Source organism: Narcine bancroftii, chromosome 14, assembly GCF_036971445.1.
Source record: "Narcine bancroftii isolate sNarBan1 chromosome 14, sNarBan1.hap1, whole genome shotgun sequence".
Lineage (NCBI taxonomy): Eukaryota > Metazoa > Chordata > Chondrichthyes > Torpediniformes > Narcinidae > Narcine > Narcine bancroftii.
In genome coordinates, this window is record NC_091482.1 from 42,437,895 (window position 1) to 42,450,497 (window position 12,603).

Here is a 12,603-nt window from a genome sequence, read left to right on the forward strand (position 1 = left end):
ATCTTCCTTTCTCTGTCTGTTTTGTAGTTGTTCTGCAAATTTTCTTGCTTCTTCCGCATCCAAGAATAGTCTGTTTTGCTGCCCTGGAATAACTATTTTATGTACCGCTGGATACTTTAGCATAAATTTATATCCTTTTTTCCATAGGATCATTTTTGCTGCATTAAACTCCTTTCTCTTCTTCAGGAGTTCAAAACTTATATCTGGATAGAAAAATTTTTTTTGACCTTTGTATTCCAGTGGTTTTTTGTCTTCTCTTATTTTCCTCATTGCTTTGTCCAATATATTTTCTCTTGTTGTATATCTTAAGAATTTTACTAGAATGGATTTTGGTTTTTGTTGTGGTTGTGGTTTAGGGGCTAATGTTCTGTGTGCCCTTTCTATTTCAATTTCTTCCTGTAATTCTGGTCTTCCTAGGACTCTGGGGATCCATGCTTTTATAAATTCTCTCATATTCTTGCCTTCATCATCTTCCTTAAGGCCCACTATCTTTATATTGTTTCTTCTATTATAATTTTCCATTATATCTATCTTCTGAGCTAATAGCTCTTGTATCTCTTTAACTTTTTTATCAGATTCTTCTAATTTCTTTTTTAAGTCAGCTACTTCCATTTCTACGGCTGTTTCTCGTTCTTCCACCTTGTCCACTCTTTTTCCTATATCTGACATGATCATCTCTAATCTGTTCATTTTTTCTTCTGTACTTTTTACTCTTCTTTTATTTCACTGAATTCTTGTGACTGCCATTCTTTTACTGATTCCATATCTTCTTTAAAAAAAAAATATCCGTTGTCTTGCCCTTCCCTTCATCTTCCATTTCTCTGTGTTCTTCCTCTTCTTCTTCTGAGTCCATTCCGGGATCTGTGTCCTTTACCTCTGTCTCTTCTGGTTTTCTTGTTGGTTTGTTTGTTTTATTTTGTTGGGTATTTTTGTTCTTCTTATTTTTATTAGAAGTGTCTTGCTGCTGGTCTTTTTCCTCTTGCTGCTTTGTTGTGGCTGTCAATTTCAGCTGTGGAGATCGACTCCTCAACTGGTCCCCCCCTCCCGTCAGTGTTATTTTTGTCTCGCGCATGCACGTTTGCTCACTTTTGTTTGGCTTCGTGAGCCATTTTTGTAGTCCCGAGTTCGTGGCTTCAACGGACCTTAGGGAGCGGGCTTCTCTATCCGCGGCAGGCCTCCTCAGACAGGTAAGGCCTTCACCTTCTTCTTCCGACGTCCATTCTTCTTCTCTTCTTCCCGTTGCTTTTGGCTTTTCTTTTTTCGCTGCCATTTTCTCCACACCTTTATTTTCACTTTATTTTGGTTTTTGTGTGTGCCTTCATTTTTTCACTGTCTTTCTTTTACTTTTCTGGGGAGGGCTGGAGTTCCCCGACCGGCCACAACTCCATCACGTGACTCCTCAGAAAGACCTCACCTTGGTACATATCCAGGTTGTATCCAGGGGAATACTCCTCTTCAGAATGTGCGTAGTCAGGGAAGCCAGACTTCATCCATCTATATCTCCTGACAATCCGAGTTAAAGAATTGGAGCTGGAGCTGGATGAACTCTGAATCATTCGGGAGACAGAGGGAGAAACAGACAGGAGTTACAGGGACACTATTACACCTAGGAGTCAGGAGGAGGGTAGATGGGGACAGTCAGGCAATAACAAGTATACCATTTTGGATACTTTTTGGGGGAAGGATGCGCGAGAAATGACCTACCAGGGACACACCAAGATGATCCGGCAACAAGTCTGCTCCTGTAGCAATGAAGGGAAGAGGGGAGAAGAGGCGAGCTTTAATGATAGGGGATTCCATAGTTAAGGGAACAGATAAGAGGTTCTGTGGAAGAGATCAAGTATCCTGGGTGGTATGTTGCCTCCCTGGTGCCAGCGTCTGAGATACCTCATATTGAATTCACAGCATTCTTAGTAGGGAGGGTGAACAGTCAGATATCGTGGTCCATGTAGGGACCATTGACCTGGGTAGGAAGGATGATGAGGTCCAACAGAGAATTCAGGAATTAGGAGCTATAAGGTCACATGCTAGTGAGGTTATAAATAGAAGGATAAGGCAGCTTAATACATGGCCAAAGATAGTGCAGGAGGGAGGATTCAGGTTTTTGGATCATTGTGTTGTCTTCCAGGGAAGGTGGGACCTGTTCCAACTGGCAGGATGCTGGAGGGGGACTAATTTCCTTTACTAGTTCTGCTCTGGGAGGTGGGGTGGTTAAAATTGATTTGCAGGGGGATGGGAGCTACAGTACCAGAGTAGTTGGGGGAGTGGAGGAGGTAAAAAAAAATGATATGAAAATTGCATGTCATGTTAGAAGTTAAAGGGTTTTGTGTGGTGGAAATTTTCTCAGGTGCATTGATTTCAACAGAAGAGAATGATAGGAAAGGTAGAGGAGCTTAGAGCAGGAATTGGCATGTGGAATTATGACTGTAGTTATTAATGAAACTTGGTTGCAGGAGGAGCAGGCCTGGCAGCTGAATGTTCTGGGCTTCTGTTTCAGATACAATAGAACATGGGAAGGGAATGAAAGGCGGAGGAGTGGCTTTGCTTGACCGGGAAAATGCCACAGCTGTGCACAGGCAGGGCAGACCAGAAGACTCGTCTTCTGAAGCGGTATGGATGGAACTGATGAATATGTTCCGGTCGCATACTTAACTGTGTTAGGACCGGTGACAGTCGCCACTGATGATATATCTGAGGTGACGCATGGGAGTAATAACGCGCATGCGCTCATAGTTCAGAAGTCTGCATACATGGTGATGGATCTCAGATGCAAGAGGAGGAGAAGAGGATAAGAGCATCAAGTATGGCAGAGAGCCAATGAAAAGCTCCGAGGGGTTTGGCTGGGTGATATTTGATGGAATGAAGAATTCAGTGTTGTGGAATAAAGAGCTCCATTTTGGGCTGAAAAAATGAGTGAGTATTTTCTTTAAATTATGTGTAAACTGGGTAAATTACTGTAGCTACAAATGGAAATGTAATGACCATACTTGATATGCTGTGTAACTTCATGCTCAAGGCATGAGACAAAGTTAAAGTAGAGACTGTTATAAAATCATTTAAAAAGTGTGCATCTCTTGTGCAATTGATGGTATGGAAGATGATTTATTGTGGACCATTGATGATAAAGCTGAAACTGCCTCATCAGTTACAGACTGTGACCCAGATGATGACTGTTTGAACAGTGAGGGTATGCATGTGCTTATTGCTTTCTTTGCTTTGGGCGATGATAGTGAGAGTGATTTTGAAGGATTCTCAATGTGTTACTGTTTTAAGACAATTATAGTGATTTTTAAGGGTGCTAATTGTGCTGTTTTCAATTAAAATCTTTCACAGTTGCTTTTTTTTTTGGTTTTTCAAGGGTTAACTTATAGGCCGGATCAGTGCAGATTGGATTTTGAGCTGAATTTAAGGTCTCAACAGTATATCTGGTGTATAAGTCAACCCCCATTTTTTGAGAGATTTTTTGGGTTTCATGACTCTATATGGTAAGTTGTTTACAGGGAAGGAGTGTGGAGTCTGAGGAAGATCTTCAAAGGTGAAATTTTGAGGGGGGGTGCTCGGCAAGATGGCATATGGCATAGAACCAAGACGTGGATTCTGTCTCTCCCTGGAAGGACTAATTAATGCCTGAGTTATAAAACTGTTTAAAAGTTTATTAGATGCATTATTAAATGTTGGGACTGCAAGAAATGAAGAAATAAAAGGTCAGAAGCTGAAGAAATTAGTTATTAAAGTTGTGGGAAAAAGTGAAAAATATGGGCCTACCGAGCAGAAGAAGCACCAAGATCAATTAAGCATGGAACCCAAGCCACAGAGGATGTCTTCAGATCAACTTCAAAGGAGATCGACATTTCCGAGGATTCGGCCAATTAAAGATGGTACCATCGTCAGCCAGGACGCTCGTGGAAGCAGCACCATCAGCGTGGCCGGTTGGGGGGGGTGGGTGAGCCGAGCGGGGACGTGCAGGGGAGCAGGTGGGATAGTGCTGTAGGTAGCGCTTCAACGTGTGCCGACATGCCTGCGGGCTCCCGCTATTATGCAACGGGCCTAATGAGCATGCACCAGACGTCGAATTTTTGTGAGGTCCTGGACCGATTTCGTGGTGTGGGGGGACCTACTCCATGTCTAGCCGGCAAAGTCGGCCTGACGTGGGATAGGGTTCAAACACGCAGCATGGCGACTAGAGAGGATATTCTGGTACCTGAAGATGATGAAGAAGAACAAAATGAATATCTGGATAAAGAAGATGAAGAGTTGTTATTGATGACAGCTGAAGTAATGGAAGGTAGGCCCAGAACTATAAAAATGGCTTCTCCTTTTAAATCTGCTATTTCACCTACTTCTAATCCTTTACCTGGACCTGATGTGGTTACAATGTTTGAGAAGTTAACAAAACAGAATGAAAATATTATGACTTATATAACTACTAGTTTTCATAATGTTGATGTGATGTGAAAAATAAAATATCTCATGTCCATGGAGAAATTGCTGCTATAAAAGAAGATCTTAATAAATGTTTGATTGTAGTGGATGAAGTTCAGGAAAGATTTAAGAATGTGAATGATAGAATGGATCAAGTGGAAGAATCAGTATCTGGATGGGATATGCAAAAGAATATGTTTCGGCAAAAAATTGACTCTTTGGAAAATCAATGTTGAAGGAATAATGTAAAGATTGTTGGACTCCAGAGGACTTTGAAGGTCAAGATTCTACAAAATTTTTTTGTAAATGGATTCCAGAAATATTAAGGGTGGAAGCATTTCCCGATGGATTGGAATTAGATAGGGCTCATCGAACGTTAAGAAGAAAACCTTTTCCTGGACAACCTCCAAGAGCAGTTTTAATTAGATATTTAAGTTATCAGAATCATGAGATGATTTTGTCTTGCCGTGCAGAAAGCCAGAATTTATTAGAACCCAATAATGGTTGAAGGTAGTAGAGTTTTTTTTTAATGCAGATTTAAGTCAGGAGGTTATACAGTGGCGTAAGGAATTTAATCAAGCTAAAACAGTGTTGTGGAAGAAGGGTTATAGGGCGACATTTAGATATCCCAATGCTCTGAAAGTGTTTTGTGGGCCATCTCAATTTAAATTTTTTGAGAAAGCTCAAGATGCCTTAACTTTTGCTAATTCTTTACCAGATAATAAGCTGAGTTTTGATCTTTCCAAGAAGCCAGCAATCAACGTTCCTAAAGTCAAGATTGGAAATGGGAGTGAACTGCAGAAGATGGAGATGCTACAGTTAATTGATGTGGCAGAAGATATTATAAAGCAGTGTGGACAATAATTTTAGAAGTCTTCCGGGGAGAGGTAGATGAGCCATTGAATTCGAAGTCATCTGCCACTAGTGGTACCGACCACAACCGGTCGACGAGGGGGGTACTGCTTTGCAGTTTGGGGGGGGAGGAAGGGAATTTTTGTGTTTATATTTTTGTTTGTTGGGTTAGTAAGTAAGGGGGGGAGTTTTTTTTCCTTTTTTGGGGGGATTTTTATTAGCTTTAGGAGGAGCCGGTTTAATTGTAAGTAAATTTTGCTAAGTGCCACTCTATAGGTGATAATGAATAATTTGAATTTTGCGACATTTAATGTTAAGGGGTTAAACCATACGATAAAATGGAAACGGGTAATGGATTATATTAAAAGGTTGAAGGTGGATATAGCATTTTTGCAAGAAACTCATTTAACTGAGAAGGAACATTAGAAATTGAAAAGAGATTGGGTAGGACATGTGATTGCTTCATCTTTTAATTCTAAGGGCAGAGGAGTAGTTATTTTGGTAAATAAGAAAGTACCATTTATTTTGGATTTTTTTTGTTAATGCTGGCAGGATTTTGGTGGTGAATTGTAAAATTTTTTCGTAAGTTTGGACTTTGATGAATGTTTATGTGCCAAATGAGGATGATGAAGTATTTATTACAGATACTTTTTAAAAATTTGAACCAATCGAATGGAAATATTTTAGTCGGAGGGGACTTTAATTGTTGTTTAGATCCTTTGTTGGATAAATCTCCAAAGAATTTAAAGAGAACTAAAATGGCAAAGAGAATCATTGAGGTAATGAAGATTTAAATTTGGTACAAATATGGAGAAAATTGAATCCTACTGAAAAAGATTATTCTTATTATTCTGCATGGCATAATTCATTTTCTAGAATTGATTTATTTTTAATTTCAGCTCAGTTGCAAGGCAGATTTATACAAGCAGAGTATAAAAGTAGAATTTTGTCTGACCATTCGTCATTGTTGGCTTCTTGTTTAGGTACTGAGAAGGCAGTAAATATTTACCATTGGAGATTTAATGAAATGTTATTAAAAAGACCTGAGTTTATTAAATATATTAGGGAACAAATTACTTTTTATTTACAAATGAATCAAGATTCAGTTCAGAGTAAATTTGTTTTATGGGATGCTTTAAAAGCATATTTGAGAGGTCATTAGTTATACAGCTAGAATTTTAAAAAACATATTTGATTGAAAGTCAGAATCTAGAAAAAGAAATTGAAAGGTTAGAAAAAGAATTTCAGAAGAATTCTACTGAAGATAATAAGATACATTTATCCAGTTTAAAATTACGATATAATGTTTTGCAATCATATAAATACGAAAAAATGATTCAAAGATCAAAACAGCATTATTATGAGTTAGGTAAAAGAGCACAAAGTTTTGGCTTGGCAATTAAAAATGGAACAAGTGCCAAGAACAATTAATGCAATTTGGAAAGATTCTGGGATTACCTACAAATCGCAGGAAATTAATGGGGAATTTTTTAGGTTTTATAATGAACTTTACACATCTGAAAGTACTCAAAATACTGAGCAAATTGATTTGTTTTTGGCTAATTTGAATTTTCCATCATTGTCTTGGAAGGATATTAATGATTTAGTTAGTCCTGTTACTGAATTGGTACTAAAAGAAGCATTGCAATCAAGGCTGGGAGGAAAGTCCCTGGGTGAAGATGGGTTTCAGAAGAGTTTTATAAATAATTTAATGATTTGTTGTTTCCTGTTTATATGAAAGTTTTGAAACAGGCAACTGAGATGGGTTCATTTCCAGAATCGTTTTTGACGGTGTTGATTACTGTTATTCCAAAGAAAGATAGAGATCCATTAAAAGTGTCTTCTTATCGACCAATATCATTATCAAAAGTAGATTATAAAATCATTGTGAAAATATTAGCGAATAGATTGGCTAATTATTTGCCAAAATGAATACATATTGATCAGGCTGGATTTATAAAAGGTCGTTATTCAGATGATAATGTTACTAAATTGATTTCTATAATTAATGCTGCTAGACAACAAGCTTATCAACCAATGACTGTGGCGTTGGATGCAGAAAAGGCTTTGAAGAGTTGAGTGGACATTTTTATTTAAGGTTTTAGAGAAATTTCAATTTGGACCGCTTTTCACGACTTGGGTTAAAGCTTTATATACTAATCCTATAGCACAAATAACGACAAATGGTTGGATTTCATCTGCCTTTATATTATCTTGATCAACTGGACAAGGTTGTCCTTTTTCACCAGCATTGTTTGCTTTGGTAATAGAACCTTTAGCTCAAGCTGTTAGGCAAAATTTGGATATTAAAGGGTATTAAAGTAGGTGAACAAGAATATAAGATTAATTTGTTAGCTGATGATGATTTAATATATTTAACATATTAAATACACAAGAATCTTTGAGGGTGTTCCAAAATTTATAAATCAGTTTGGTATATTGTCAGATTATGAAGTCAATTGGGAGAAGAATGAAATATTACCGATATCAGGTGAAGATTAACCATTAACTTTAATTGGGAGGGTAAATTGTATAAAAATGAATATTTATCCTCGTGTACAATATCTTTTTCAATCTATTCCATGTGTGATACCGAAATATTTCTTTAAAGAATTGAATAAAGTAATTCGGTTATTTTTATGGAAGGGTAAATTGACTAGAGTTTCTATGCATAAATTAACATGGCGATATGAATGGGGTGGACTTCAATTCAAAATTATTATGAAGTGGCACAGTTGAAACTTATTAATAGGTTGTTTGATGTTCAGCAACCACCTGTTTGGGCTAAAATTGCTGAAAAAGAAATGAGTCAATTCATTTATAAATGGAATCCCTTATTGTTACAAAAATATAAACTGCCAGTATTAAGACATATATTGGATATTTGGTATAAGCAGGATCAACTTATAAGGGTTAAATTTTGATTAAATCACCGTTGTATCAGAATAAATTAATCCAGTTTTCCTTGAATAATCCTTATTTGAAAAATTGGGAAATGAAAGGAATTACTATTATACAAGATTGTTTTGAGGTGGATAAATTTTCTATATTTGATAGATTACAAGAGAAATTTGGTATTTCTGCTAATTCTATTTTTGGTGATTATCAAGTTTGAGATTTTTTGCGAGCACAATTTGGCAAGGAATTAATTTTACCAAGTCAATCTCGGTTTGAGATTTTAATGGTTGAAAAGGAAACAAAAAGATTTATATCGGATATGTATAGGTTGCTGCAAGAAAAAATGGATAAAATTGGGTTATATAAGGCAAAAGAAAAGTGGGACAAAGATTTAGATATTGAATTGTCTTGGGAGGAATGGTCAAATATGTGTATGGAATTTTACAAAATTCATTAATGTGAGATATAGTATGGCTAATTATTTTACTCATCAATTATATTTGACTCTGGAGAAGTTGAAAAAATATTGATTTAGTTTAACAGATTTGGAGAAATGACAGGCACTTTTATGCATTGTGTATGGACGTGTAAGAAAGTTAAATCTTTTTGGGAAAAGGTTATAAAATTTTTAAAGAGATTTATTTACAGTTGATTTGCAAATGAATCCAATGATGTGTTTACTGGGTTATATGAATGCTGTTATTTTGGCATTGGCTGATAAGCCACAATTGGCATTTTTGCGGTTAGGGTTAGCGGTTGCAAGAAAATGTATAGCGATAACTTAGAAAAATGATGTGGAATTGAATATACAAAGATGGCATAATGAACTACAAACGTGTTTGTATTTGGAAAAAAAAACTTATAATTTGTGAAATAATGACTCATTTTGTTAAAATGTGGGGTTTTTATTTGGATTGTATGGCTATTGACCTTAATTAAAAGTTATGTAAAGAGTGGGCACACTGATTATTTGATTTTAAATGTACAATTTTTTGTAAGGCTCTTATTTTTATTTTTATTTTTTTTATTTTATATCTGTATTTTTGTATCTTTGTATTTTCTTTCTTGGTGATATTTTTAAAAATTTAAATAAAATTTTCAAAAAAAAGGTGAAATTTTGTATGTTTGTATGTTCCTGTCAGGATTAAAGGCATCGGGGGACATTGGGAATATGGTTTGGAAGAAGAGAGAGGTGTAGAACAGGTATAGGTTATAAATGAGGTACTTGAGTATAAAAAATGCTTGATAAAACTCAGGAAAGAAATCAGTAAGGGTAAAAGAAGACATGAGGTTGCTTGGGCAGACAAAGTGAAGGAAAATCCTAAGGGTTTCTACAGGTACATTAAGAGTAAAAGGATAGTGAGGAACACAAATGGTCTCCTTGAAGATAAGAGTGGTCGCCTATATATTGAGCCAAAAGAGATGGGGGAGATCTTAAATGGGATTTTTGCATCAGTATTTACTCAGGAAATTGGCACAGAGTTGTGGGACGAAAAGAAAACAAGCAGTGAGATCATGGGTGCTCTACAGTTTAAAGAGGAGGAGGAGGTGCCTACTGTCTTTAAGCAAATATGGATGAATAAATCTCCAGGATATTCCTTTGGACCTTAAGAGAGGCTAGTGTAGAAATTGCAGGAGCTCTGGCAGAAATATTTGAAATGTCCCTAGCCACAGGCGAGGTGCTGGCAGATTGGTGTGTCACTCATGTTCTGTTGTTTAAAAAAGTAACCCTGGAAATTATAGGCCGTTGAGCCTGACAACAATAGTAGGTAAATTATTGTAAGATGTTCTAAGAGATCGAATATACAAGTATTTGGATAGCTAAGGACTGATTAGCGATAGTTAATGTGGCTTTGTGTGTGTTTAACCAATCGTATAGAGTTTTTCGAGGAGGTAACGAGAAAGGTTGATGAAGGAAAGGCTGTGGATGTTGTCTACATGGACTTTCGTAAGGTCTTTGACAAGGTCCCACATGGGAGCTTTGTCAAGAGATTCAGACGCTTGGTATTTATGGTAATCTAAACTTGACATTTGTTATATGGGAGAAGCCATAGAGTGGTGATGGATGATTGCTTCTCAGACTGGAGGCCTGTGACGAGTGGTGTGCCTCAGGGATTGGTTCTGGGACCATTGTTGTTTGTAATCTACATCAATGATCTGATGATAATGTAGTAAATTGGATCAGTAAGTTTACAGATGATACAAAAATGGGAGGCATCGTGGTCAGCAAGGAATGTTTTCAAAGCTTGCAGAGGAATCTGGACCAGCTGGAAAAATGGCAGGTGGAATTTAAAAGACACAAGCATGAGGTGTGGCATTTTGGAAGGACAAACCAAGAAAGGTCATGCACGTCAAGAATACAGTAGAACAAAGGGATCTGGGAATACAGATATATAGTTCTCAGAAAGTTGGGTCTTGGGTAGATAAGGTTGTAAAGAGAACTTTTGGGATATTGGCATTCATGAATCAAAGTATTGAGTAAAGGAGTTGGTATGTTTTGTTAAAATTGTATAAGACATTGGTGAAGCCAAATTTGTAGTATGGCATACAGTTTTGGTTAGATAACTATAGGAAAAACATCAATAAGTTTGAAAGTGCTGAGAAGATTTACTAGGTGTTGCCGGGAAATCAGGAAACATTTTCACAGGTTAGGTCCTTTTTTGCCTGGAGTGTAGAAGAATGAGGGGAAATTTGATAGAGGTATTTAAAATTATGAGGGGAATAGACAGAGTAAGGCTTTTTTTCCACTGAGCATAGGTGAAATAGAAACCAGAAGACATGGGTTGTGTGAAAGAAAAGTTTAAAGGGAACATTGGGGAGAACTTCATTTCACAGAGAGTGGTGGGAGTGTGAAACGAGCTGCCAGTTGAAGTGGTGAATGTGGGCTCATTTTCACATTTAAGAAAAAATTTGGACAGATACATGGGTGGGAGGGACATGGAGGGCTATGGACTGGGTTCAGGTCAATAGGACTAGCCAGAAAAGTGGTTTGGCACAGATTAGAAGGGTCAAAGGGCTTGTTTCTGTATTGTAATTTTCTATGGTTGTGTAATTCTGAAAAGGAAGCAAGAAGGTAGAATCGAAAGCTTGTCTGGATGGAAATTTTAAATGTACTTCTTAATTCCTTTAGAGTTAAACGAGAAAGTGCAGATTTGATTTCTTTGCTGCTTCCATCTTACTCTGTTACTGTGCATCCTGGAAATTAAACATGAAATAATTAAGTCACTGCAGTTCAATCATATGAGTTTTCTATTACTATCCAATTTGTCAGCATCATTTCCTGATCATGACCAGATGATCAGAGTCAAGGTTGACATTAAAATATAATGTGCAGATGTTTATATTAACAACAAATGAATAATTTGGATGTTTGACAGAATGATTTGAAACATCAATCCTTCATCTCCTGGTTGAGCAATATATATATTTGGCATCATTCCGATGGATATTAGGCAACACATTAATGATGTGCATGAAAATCATTGGAAATCTCTTCATATACGTTGACTCGCGTGCCTCAACTCTTCATAATTGAAGCCTCTGATTCGAAAATCTGATTTAATTACTTCCCGCATCTTTCATCTGCAGGATTCTTAAACGTGCAAAGCATTTAGTATTTAAACATGCAATAACATATTTATGAATATCTTTGCCATGTACTTCAACTCACTTTCTTTTATTTTTCAGACAAATTTAATACCTATGTAACTTTAAAAGTTCAAAATGTAAGAAGTACTACTGTCACAAGACAAGGAAATGAACCCATTTGGGAGCAAGATTATATGTTGTAAGTTCAAAATATTTACTGTTCATTATGTTGTCAGAATGTAGCACAGAAGTAAAAGCTGGAGTTATTCACTGACCAGTGAGAGTACAACCATGGGAACCCGCCTGTAATGATAGCATGTGCTGCAATGTATGTTATGTACCATACATTTACCATTGCATTTGCTTTTACTTCATCTTTTCAAAATATGTCAGATGTTGCACTGGAAGACATTGGTGACCATCCAACTATGTATCTGGCTCCTTGGCTCATCTAGCCAATGTGATGTAAATAGCACAGCCACCTTGATTTCTCCATTATTAAAACAGCAAGTGTGACAAAATAAATTTTTGTTCTTTTTTCTTTATTTTGTTTAATGTTTTAATTAAATTCATAATGGTTTAATGCATTATTTAAAATAAATAGTTGTCAGAGCCGCATTGGGAGTGAGATGGTTGTGGAAATGAGTCTTTGAGGTTGAGAGCCAGAGGGTGGGGAAGGGGAAGTTGGGCTGTGAAAGGTTACTGCAGCCTGGAGGTAGCATGAAATTCAGTTGCTGGTGGCAGCACGACCTGATTTGTTTAAATTTATGAAGTGGCAAGACTATCTGACAATTTTAAGGACAGAAGGATAGGAAGTGGGTGACTAATCCATCCATAGTGAGT

At 36.8% G+C, this 12,603-nt stretch overlaps 1 protein-coding gene across 2 annotated transcripts in view; it reads left to right on the forward strand.

Moving 5' to 3' along the window:
* The window catches only part of LOC138749470 (protein unc-13 homolog C-like), an 877,967-nt gene that overhangs the window by 35,906 nt on the left and 829,458 nt on the right, over positions 1-12,603 (forward strand). For both annotated transcript variants that reach the window (XM_069910841.1, XM_069910842.1), the window contains exon 3: positions 11,860-11,959. In XM_069910841.1, coding sequence (XP_069766942.1) covers positions 11,860-11,959 — 100 coding nt within the window. The remainder of the gene's footprint in view (positions 1-11,859; positions 11,960-12,603) is intronic.